At 39.4% G+C, this 12110-nt stretch overlaps 1 protein-coding gene across 1 annotated transcript; it reads right to left on the reverse strand.

The window, feature by feature from the left end:
• Positions 1-8129: 8129 nt before the first annotated feature.
• On the reverse strand, positions 8130-10647 carry LOC104954188 (mothers against decapentaplegic homolog 4-like; the record flags this gene model as incomplete). The annotated part of the gene is made up of 3 exons (XM_010781265.1): positions 8130-8403; positions 9884-10022; positions 10479-10647. Coding segments are annotated over 3 exons (520 nt in total), but the record flags the coding sequence as incomplete, so codon positions are not given.
• Positions 10648-12110: the final 1463 nt, after the last annotated feature.

Below are 12110 nucleotides of genomic sequence, written 5' to 3' on the forward strand. Positions count from 1 at the left end.
GTCTGTAGGCATGTTGATAAGCAGTATTAAGATTGTTACCTTCAAAGTATTTCTGTATTTGATTAAACATTATTCTCTCCATTATCTTTCCTAACGCTGGTAATAAACTTATCGGGCGACTACTATTTGTTCCAGAAAATGATCCAGCTGGATTTTTTGCAAGTGGAATAATTTTTGCTATTTTCCATGCCTGTGGGCAAATACACTTTTCAATACTTACATTGATGATATGGCAGATAGGCTCCGCAACCAAATTAGCAACATATCTAAGAAATTTACCATCGGTGGTTTATCATTACATTTACCTAGTAGACATTCAACATCTGCAATTGACACTTTCTCTATTTTAAATTTACAATTCTTATTTTCCATGATTAAATCATTTATTAGAAAAGTGGAGTTCCTGTTAATAGGTTGCTTCATATCTCTCCTCAAAGTATCCACTTTATCAAGAAAATAATCATTTAAATAATTAGCAATTTGTACCGGTTTAGTCAAAATTTCCCTTCCACTTCAAGATATGTTGAGGTGGATTTGGGCTTACGGCCCATCATGCCATTGACTAAATCCCACAGCTTCTTCTTATCATCATTAATAGCTTTAATTTTATTTCCATAATACACTCGTTTTTTCTTTTTATTTAATGCTGTAACATAATTTCTCAATTTTCTATAAATGTGCCCGTCTGACTCATAACTTGATGAGATAGCTACAAGTTTTGCATCATCTCTTTGTTTCATTAGTTCTCTTAGCTCATCATCTAACCAGGGCGTTCTAAGGTTCCTTACAGTCTGCTTTCTAAGTGGTGCATGTTTATCAATCACTTGCTTGAATAAAAAATTAAAGCCATCAAGAGCATCATCTGGGTTTGGTTTCTCAAGAACTTGTTTCCAACATATCTTTTGAACATCCTTTATAAATGACTCTTCACAAAAATATTTCATTGATCTTCTAACTATTACTTTTGGTCCTGGTTTTGGCACCTTTGTCTTTCTCACAATGATGATTAGATTATGATCAGTGCACCCTACCGGGATTGAAATTGCTTGTGAACATAAATGGCTGAAATTAGTAAATATATGATCAATACAAGTTGCACTATTTGATCCATCTTTCTTTCTGATTATCCTAGTAGGTTTAGTCACCATTTGTACTAAGTTACATGTGTTAGTAATTGTCAGCAACTTATTTTTTAGGGCACAGTGCGACATATTCCAGTCTATGTTTAAATCACCTGTAAAATAAATCTCTCTATCAAGATCACAAACTTTATCTAACATTTGACATACTGTTTCTAAATAAGCAAGGTTAGCATTAGGAGGTCTGTAACAGCATCCCACCGACAAAGGTCTTAAGTGTGGTAAATGAATTTGCAACCAAAGTACTTCAATATCAGGAGACATTAAATCGTATCTCACTTTAGCTGGTATTTGCTTTTGAATATACACTGCCACCCCACCTCCATGTGCATTCCTGTCTTTTCTAAATATACTATATCCCTGAATGTCAACTGCTGCGTCATCAAATGTATCATCTAAGTGAGTGACGTCACACATGTTCCTTTCTCTTACTTTATAGGACACATCATGTCATTTGACCCAAGTTGTGATGCTTTCAATCAGATACACTGGAGGTTGGATTGTATAGTACAATTATGGTCAATATATTATGATATTGCATAAGATCCACTTCATGTTTTGGGTATGTGATAACTCATGGCAGCTATAACAGTAAGACACCTGCAGCTTCCTGTATCTGCTTCCATGAATATCTAATAGTTCTAACACATATTAGTATCATAGTAAGTGATCAGTGTGAGGTCCTCAGTGTGTTCTTGTCAAATAAGAAACTGAAACTGTGTGAATGATATTATGTGTACTTCATCCTCCCCCTCCCAGTGAAACAGTATTTCATCATTAACATGTGTATAAATATGACAGTACAATATGTTTATCTCTTTTAATATACAGTTATAACATTACAAGAGCAGCACATCTTTACAATAAAACTACAAAATCAAAGAACCATATATTTCAGGAAGCCAAATCAAATGATTTAGTACATATAGTGTTTGTAGTGTGTCAGCATGGTGTGTGTTACATGTGTAATGAATGGGATGTGTGTGTCTCTCAGGATCTGGATACTGAACATTAATGAGGATGGAGTGCAGTGGTTTTGGAATAGGTGGAGATCACTTTCATCCAGAGCTTTTATAACAAATGTGTATTGTTGGATTTAAAAATTAAATGAATTCTATATTTTAATATTTAACCTAAACCTTTTCTGAGTGTCTTTTTGAGTTCTAGGTTTTACACATATTCAGTTGAAAGCAAAACTCTAGCACAGTAACCAGATCATTTAGAGTTTTCAAACCACTCTCAGTCTTCATCCGTAGATGGGGTTTGCTCACAGACTTCTGAGTAGTATTATTATTATTATTATTATTATTATATCCACTGATGAAGGCCATGAGTAGCGGAAGAGGAAATGAAGAGTTTGGATAGTTGTAGTTTAAAAATCCGAGTAACACATGGGTAGAGTATCACACTGCCACTGAACCGTCCAATCACAGCAGAGGAGGAATGAATTGTCGTGAACACAAAGGACTATATTATGCCAAGTGTCTTCTTAGTGTACACAGATCATTTCATCTCTGTCATGATGCAGCATGAGTCTACAGCAGGATCCTGTTCCTACAGACAGGACACACATCGTACTCATGGGGGGCATGGCTCTGACACAGTGGACTCCATAGAAGCAAACGTCAGACTACACATTAAAGCTTTTGGTTTCAAAGTGAGAACCCTTGAAGTAAGAGGCCTTGGGTCTGGAAAAACAGGGATGTCATATTTACTAAGTAAACATTTCTGAGATGTTTCTTGGAGGGAATGATGTCATCTGCAGCGATGGAATGTCACTTAGTACACAAGCGCACACTCAGGGTACGTTGGACTTAATGAGTTTGATCATTTAGATTTTTGGTGTGATTTTGAATCCAGCCCTCAATGGGTTAATGAGTTTGGTGTCCTTTCACTATTTTTGGGTCATTTTGTTCTCAACCAATTACACAATGGATATAAATAAAGATGTTTGACTTAAATATGTTGTCACTTATCTTAATATGTAACTTTAACTTTTAACTTAATTAAGATTTTTGTAAGAGTTCAAAAATGTGATTTTGTAATGAATTAAACAATTTGTTCAATGTCGATAAATCAAGTGTACAACTGAGAGATGACTTATTGGCATCTATAAAGGCATTTTCAAATGTATTTTCGAATCATTCTGATTATGTTGGATGTTTCTTTTTCCTTATTTTAGATTGTTCTGCAATTGGTACTAGTACGTTAAATAATGTTTTGCTGATTTGACTTTCTCTTAAGGTGGGGTATGTAAGTTTGAGAAACCGGCTCGAGATACACTTGTTATATTCCATGGAATGCTCTTAACATCCCGATAGCAATGAATATCTGAAGTGCTTTGACAAAAAAACCCATCAGTGGAAGCCGTAGTACTGTAAAAAGCACGACCAATCATTTTAGCCGGCCCGGCTAAAGTAACTGGATGGCCTACCTGCCTGTCAGCCTTCCATCTGTGCACAAACTTATCTCGTGCCCTCATTGGTCATGTGTGCGTTCGTGTGTGTTGGAGGAGGGGCTCTGTAAGGAAGTGGTAGATTTTTTCTGGCTGTGTATTTTCAAATTCTAGCGCACTCGAGCTGGTTTCTCCAAAATTACCAACCCCACCTTTAAATAAATAAATGTATTCAATACTTTTACTTGTAACAAGAGTATTTACACTTTGGTTTTAGCACTTTTACCTAAGTAAAAGTGCTAAAAACCAAAAGGTAAATGATTTTAATTCTGGTCATATGGTCGTCACTGCGAGGAAGATAGAGTATCTTGGTGGTCGACTTCCAATGAATTTAATTCAGCAGTTCAGATGAACATGCACAAATGTTTATTTGTCTGCATCAGGGGTGGGGAACCCTTTTTTCTCTCAAAGGCCATTTCAAGTTGTTCAACATCCTCCGAGGGCCGTACTAACGATTGACCTCTGCTTAAAAATACTAAAAGAATGAACAGCCCATTCATTTGGCCTTTCTTTCATGCTGTGCAAAGAAAAAGCAACCTCTTAATCCAGATATTTTATCATGACTCGCGCATGCATTCGCGTGCACGGTGTGGCATGACCAGCAAAACAGAAAGATATGGACACAAGATTTTTTTTTTTAAATATTGAAGTTAAAAGCATCAATCTGGTGCACTTTGAGAGCAGCATGAAGAGATCTGTGGATACATCTCTCAACACCCATTTGAAACAGAACTGTACACAGATTTTATTTTTCTTTATGGATATTTTACAAATCACTCCCCTTTTAAACTGTATTCTTGTTTATTAATAACAACTTATTTTTAACTTTAATTTTGTATAACTATAATGGTCATATAAAGATGTGCCTCTACCTCACTGGTTGTAGAAAAAGCTTCTTATAGCTAGCTAACCAGATGCTAATAACAACAAAGTTATTGACTGTATGATCAGTATGACAGATGAACAGATCGCCACTGGGCTTTCAACTAAAGACACAGCCACGCAGAAACTGCAGCATGTAGCTGCAGCTCCTTATGGGTACTGCAATTTGTGAAGTCCCGGTCCGGAGCCGCGTTCTGGTGCTCTCCGTTAGAACTACACCCCTGTCAGACGAGACATATACCACGTGATGACACGTGAGGCTCGTGTTGTGTTCAAGGACCCTGACCTTGGCCAGGAAAAACAGGCACTCGCTTGTTTAATTATTTTGCGGTCTAGATTTCTTTACATTTTTTATTTTTTATGTGTGTTTATAAATTACCTCGAGGGCCGTACCAAATGGTCTTGCGGTCCGTATACGGGCCGGTTCCCCACCCCTGGTCTACAGACAAGCTATTTCCCTCTGAGAAGTATAAAATAAAGCATCATTTGACATTTTTTAAATGATAAACCCACTAAATGAAGTGAAGCAAAAAACAGTTGAAGCTGGGTTTAGTTCTCTGGACATGTACATCCACAGATATGCAGTTACAGGTGCTGAATGCAAAGCACTCGTGGACATGTGTTGGAGGTGATGTGTGTGTGATGGGGATAATCCTCTGATGATGATGATGATGATGATGTTGATGAAGGGTTTGCTTATTATCTGAGAAAGCCTGCTATTACCTCCCTGAACATGGGCAGCAGAGCAGAGATAAATATGACATCTATTTGAGTTGTCCATGCTAAGATTAAAATAGTGCAACACGTACTCATTCATGTTTTACACTCACAGAAGGCAATAAATAATACTACTCAGGTAAGATGAGTGCTCTCTTAATACTATCTCTAGAAGAAAGTTGGACACATTGTGATATCTTCATTGAACTACACAGATACCTGAGGGAACCACAGAATAACACCCAAAGACTGAAACATCTGAAATCACAATGTGCAACATGAACCTTCATGTGTGGAGAGAGAAACCTGTGTGTGTGTGTGTGTGTGTGTGTGTGTGTGTGTGTGTGTGTGTGTGTGTGTGTGTGTGTGTGTGTGTGTGAGGGTCCAGTGTTGGTGCATCTACGGCTGAGAACAAAAGGCACAAATCACAAATATGCATATGGCTGATGTTTGATAAGCAGCTGAATCACATGACCTCTCCTCTCAGCACTCCACAGAACTAGCCGTCAGAACATTACCCACTGTTGGATCTAAACTCCCTGTAGTAGATGGTACCATTTGAAACTGGTTACATTGTACCCTTTCATTGGGTCCACACGACTAAACACATGTAGAAGAAAATGACACCCATAAAATAAAATGAGACTTAGATTGTGGTCGAATACTCTTTTTTTCTTAGGAAGGTTCCTAACGGAGGGAAATGACCCGGAAGTACCTCAGTGTCAGTCATGATAAGAGCTGTTTGATTAGATGAGGGGAAAAGAGCTTCAATGCTTCCTTTATTATCTGAGCCATCCTTTATGAAAGACTGGAGATAATGCTGTCCCACAATTCCTTCCGGCCGCAACATTTACAGTGACACAGCGTTCAGCCATTCACGGGAGAGAAACATTGTGAAGGACTAACTTGAACTGTTCCCTACACATCAACCTCATGTAACCACGATCACATGATCAGCACACAGCCAATCATCTAAATGCTGCATATGGTTCAACTCTGTACTTATTTGACTTTTATTATAAAAGAAGAGCGCGTCATTTTTTTAAGATAACTTAATTAGGGATCAACAAATCCATCCTTTGCTTCCAAATAACCGAACAGAGCGGTGCAGGAATGAGTCCTGAAACCCTGAAATTAGTCAGCATTTTAGCACCTCCGGTTCCCTCGTCTTGGAATCAACAGTTTTTTGAACGTGTTTGTGGTTGAAACCCTGAAATAAGGTCAGTGGTTACCACAAGCTAAGGAGATTTGAATGTTTTTTATGTCAGTAAATAGCCCACGTGTAAATATCTGAAGCTTGTATGCAGGGGCGCCAACAGGCAAGGCAGGCAACTGCTTGGGGCCCCGGACCAGAAGGGGCCCCCAGCGATAGCGATGCTATCTTCCGGGGTCAGCCTACAAAAATACGTCACCAGTGCACCACTCTATTAGCTGCATGATTAAAAGCAGGATCACTTGAGCCTGATATTAGCATGATAGTCTGCTTTGGTTGGGCCACATATAAAAAACAGGGCTCCGATTGAAATAGAGTGAGCACACTGTCAGAGATGAGAACAGAGAGGCACTCAGGTTTCTGTCTCCGGAGCTATTCAGTCATTCTGCTCATCGGTCCAATCATCAAGTTCAGCACAGCACAGCACGCTACATCTTAAAGCTAAAGGAACGCAAACTAAGGGAGTGTTGGAGCAAGAATGCTAACAGAGGGCTGCTCTCACCCACTTCAGTCAGCCAGTGAAGATCAGTGTGTGCGCTTCAGGCGGAGAACGTAATCGTGACTTTACACTGTAGTTATGAGGTATTTTGGCTTTTGGTTACATACAGGGTAGCACTGTTTCATTACAAAGAACAACAACACTACTTAAAGCTAAATGTTTTTGGCTTTTTAGTCTTTTGGTACAAAAATAATATAGCTTGAGCTGAGCGTAATAAGAGGGCTAACCAGCTATTGATGCTAACAGTTTGAGTTGAGATGGACATACAGTACGAGCACAGAGATGACATAAACACTGGGCTCCTTTATCCATCCATCTGCCACCCAAACACACTTGTAACACTGTGTGTATTCACTTTGAATTAACTCCATTACTTTTGACATATCTGTGTTTTGTCATGAATTAATTTGCAGAACACTGCTACAATTTTAAGAAATCCCAATTGCATATAGGGAAACTGGATTTCTGCAGTGCATACAAATGTCTTCAGAGCAGACACGGTTGGTCAGAATCTTTCCTCCCTTGTGTTTGACTTTAGATTGCAGAGCAAAGCATTAGAAACATGTGTGTGTGTGGCTGCAGACAGTTTGGTTGCAGTGTGTCTGCGTGTGTGCATTGATTGTTAAAAGCATAATGTTATTGGTCCTCGATGTTTCCTGTATTTCTCATTGATTTGCTTCGTGTATCAATTTAATAGCATATTTGGCAACAGGTGTGTGTGTGTGTGTGTGTGTGTGTGTGTGTGTGTGTGTGTGTGTGTGTGTGTGTGTGTGTGTGTGTGTGTGTGTGTCGTATATAGTAGTAGTAGTAGTAGTACGTAGTACGTACGTCGTACGTACGTACGTACGTACGTAGGTAGTAGTAGTGTGTGTGTGTGTGTGTGTGTGTGTGTGTGTGTGTGTGTGTGTGTGTGTGTGTGTGTGTGAATGTTGACTTGTGTTGTAAAGTTCAATGTGAGCGAATGCATAGACTGAAAAAAGCTCTATCAAACCAGTTGATTAACATGTGCAGTATTTGATCTTCTATGGTTGTAAAGGTTAGTGTAAAACTCACCTTTTATTGCAATATCGTATCNTTGATTGTTAAAAGCATAATGTTATTGGTCCTCGATGTTTCCTGTATTTCTCATTGATTTGCTTCGTGTATCAATTTAATAGCATATTTGGCAACAGGTGTGTGTGTGTGTGTGTGTGTGTGTGTGTGTGTATGTGTGTGAGTGTGTGTGTGTGTGTATGTGTGTGAGTGTGTGTGCACATTCATACAGTTCAGATTGAACATGTTGGTCCTCAGTTAGCAGGCCCTGGGTCTGCCAATGGCATAGTGTGCAGCACCTCGTCCAGCAGCTGCAGAGCGCGGTGCAGGTGGACCTCCACCCAGCAGGGGGTGTGTTTGATGCTCTGCCGGGGGTAGTCGGGCCCCCAACCCTTTACGAAGCTGAGCCGCAGGATACACAGACGCCTCAGGTCGTCCACCCCGATCCCCGCGGCTGCAGACAGACCTGTGAGAGGAGGGGGACACATCACGTCAGGGAGCCTTTCTGTACTCATGGGCTTTAGAAGGAGGCTTACATGACTTATGCTGTACCTTTCGCTCAGCCTGTGGTATCACTGCTTTTACACTCACTAAACACATAGAGCTTCTTTGGGACCATGCAAAAAACAAGCCATTTTGCGAGAAAAAAAACCGATGATGCTGTAAATTGGAATGGAAGTCCTACAATACTGAAATGAAAAGGCTAGTAAGGAAAACAAAAGATGAAGATTGCAAGTGAATAAAGCAGCGGTTCCCAACCTGTGGGCCGTGAAGGCAGGGCAAGTCGGTCGCCAAATTATTATTTTTATTATTATTATTTATTTTTTGTACAGGCAAAAGACACAAACATAAACATAACAATAACATATAGGAGATGACATTCCCATCTCAGATAAAAACAAAACAAAAACAGAAGAAATAAAGATACAATCAGTAGGATCACTTCAACATTTCACAAACAAAGGTTATACAACCAAAAACCACCAAAACACAACATGGGAAGCATATTTATTGTTCCTTTAATCCCACTCTTCGTTAGAGATCATTATTTCACATTTCATGGTGTGATGAGCCACCCTTTGATTTTTTGTGGCAATATTTTTTTCCAAAAGAAAAGATATTTTTAATCTACTCTTTAAACAACTTAAATTAAGATTACTCCTTGATTGACTTTTAAAAAGATGTGTTTTAGCCAGAAGAATAGTTGTATTTATGAACTATTTATGAATGTGCGGTCTTAATCTAAAAGCCCAAATAAAATATTAAAGGATGTAAATGTAAATTCAATATTTGACGCCAAATAATTAGCAAAATATTATGATTTGTGTGGAAACATTTTCATTATTAAGATTATTTTTAATTTGAACCTCTTTTCCTTTCTCTTTCTTGATCCTGCTTAGCAACGGTCATTATAGTCCTTGACAGCGGTCTGTTCTACTGGATTAACAAGGTGTCACATGTTCTGAATTGAATCAGAACTTTATTTAGGCTCCGTATTTTTTATGGTTGAATGTGGGCCGCGAAAACATTTTCGATTCTTAATAAATAAGCTGGAATAAAGCATGCAAGTAACATCTGTCCACTCCTAAAGAGGAAAAACCGCCACTTGACTAACTCTGGTGCATTGACCGCAACGTCTATCGATGTGCACTGTCCCTGTTAAATAAATGTATTATAATGTAGCAGCAGCATATAGTATATATAGAAATCCCCAAAATCCTAAAACATGTACAGCAGACTTGAAATAAAGAGTACAAACACAATGTAATCTTCAGTATCCCAACACTGCTCAAAGCTGCATGAGTGGGCTCAACTACTAACACGTCACCATTTCATATACTTGTTATCTGTCCACCGAAGGGGAATTGTATATATATATATATTAGTTCCTACCTTGAGCCTTAAACTCTTCATTGTACATTTAGCATGTTTCTGATTGTACTCACTAACTGCAGGTGCGATGCCTCCAACGCTGCCTGGCCCGGGGATGTTTCCTGCCACAGCAGCAGCCTGCGCAGCCGCTGCAGCCTGCGCAGTCGCTGCCTGCTGCTGCATCTGTCTGTGGCACTGCCGCAGGTCAAACACCTGAGAGACACAGAGCACATTACAACTTTCATTCTTTAATCACACTCCAACTGTTCATATAGCCAATAACAATGACTAACTTCAAATGAATGTGACTTATTTGTTTGTGTCTCGCAACCTATGAAATCAATGCTTATAGTTCAATGCTATATAAATACCTTATTAATACTGATACACCACTGTATGTATTGTAATATGCATGTTATTTATTGTAGTGCAACGTGTGCATTTTTACTTTAACTTCCCATATAAAACAATGATATTCTATTTCATTTTATCTTTAACTGGACATCATACTTTTACTTGATTATGTTTTTATTAATATTTTTTTCATTTTTATAATTTTATTTTTTCCTTCTCAAATGGAGCAAGTCTCGCAAAACCCAATTTCCCCAGGATAAATAAAGTATTATGATTCTGATAATTGCATGCTACTGTGTGTGAGTGTGTGCGGACCTTGATGTAGGCCCCGGGGTAGATCTTGTGCACAGCGTCCCCTGGGGCCCGGCCGGCCTCTCTGTCCAGGTAGTAGCTCTGTACGAACACAGCGTGGTCGCTCATGCAGCGCATCCACACATCGCCCTCCCCACGGCACTCCAGCTGCACGCCTTTACCTATGTGCAACCTGGAACACACACATGTGGAACCTCCCTTCATTTATTGGTAACAATGAATATTATTATACTGGCCTTGGCTGCAGAGATTACGGGGTGCTCCACCAGTGTCTGATTGAAAATAAATGTGATGTTATTTAGTTAGCATACAAGTGTAGTCCTAAAGCCTCCAGTCCTGACTTCAGAGGACAGCTCACCTGGAACAGAAAAGACGGTTGGAAAGTCAATTTCCCTGAAATGACCAATAAGTATCAGCCATGATCCTTTAGGAAAGGACAGGAGAAAATGCTGTCCCACAATTCCTTGCGTCCACAACAATTAACGCGACGCATCATTCACGGAAAAAACCTATTGTGACCAAGAAATGCAGATCATGTAAGTTAGAGTGCTTATTTAACATTTTACAATTTATGCCTTAAAGGTCTCTTATTATCCTATTTTTTTCGCCATATATTATAGGTCTCAGATATATAAAAATATATAAAAAACATTTCTATGATGTGTTTTGCTCAAAATACCAAACAGATCATGCATCTTAGACATCCATCATACCCCTCTATTCCAGCCCTGCTAGAGAAACGCTGATTTTGGGAGGGGGAGCTAATGCCTGCTCAGATACTTAGAATTCTGCTGTGATTATATGCCATCATTTTCCAACCACATCAAGGATTTTTTCTGAAACAGTATGGAGCTCAAATGTTTTTTCTCTTGCAGGTGAGTTTCTTGTTTTATTTCCTGCTTCTTTACACATACTGGCCCTTTCTCATTTCATCAAATCCCCCTCCTCGACTCCTCGACTCCTCGTCCTCCGGTAGTGACCCGGAAATTAATTTCAGCGCGCCATGTTGAAGGACATCTAATTTCTCAAAATGCACTTCGAGGACCGAGCATCGAGCGTCGAGGAGGCTCTCTGGAGGAGCTATAACCGAGGAGACACTGATGGGTCCTCCACGGCTCCTCCACGGATGCATTTCCGGGAACGGTGGAGGCGTGACGCACGGCCGGACTTATCTCAGCCAATGACAGCTCTTCATGCATCCCCTTGATATTGTTTTAGTAACTGCTTTCATCGCGACGCGATGTTTACAGTGAGAACAGCTGTGAGGTCCGTGCAGGAAGCAGAGCAGTGTTTAAAATATATATCACTCAGTATATCAGGCGTACTCTCTTTAGGCCTATTTGTTTTAGTTTAGTAGATATCTACAAACAAAGAGTCAATATCTTTCTAAGACCGTTTAGTGCTTCACATAATAAAATACACAACGGCTGTAGCCTGATTATGCTTTAGGAGCTGTAGGTGTGTGTGGTACAGTGTGTAGGTGTGTGCGTGGTACAGTGTGTAGGTGTGTTTGTTGTACAGTGCGTAGATGCGGTGGGTCAGACGGGTCTCAGTTGGTTTGGTATCCTATGCTTACTTTAAATACTTGTAAATACAACTTTTGGCCCTTAATTTCAATTCCCCATTTCAGCGACC

This window comes from Notothenia coriiceps, unplaced genomic scaffold (assembly GCF_000735185.1).
Source record: "Notothenia coriiceps isolate Sejong01 unplaced genomic scaffold, NC01 NC01_scaffold00022942, whole genome shotgun sequence".
Lineage (NCBI taxonomy): Eukaryota > Metazoa > Chordata > Actinopteri > Perciformes > Nototheniidae > Notothenia > Notothenia coriiceps.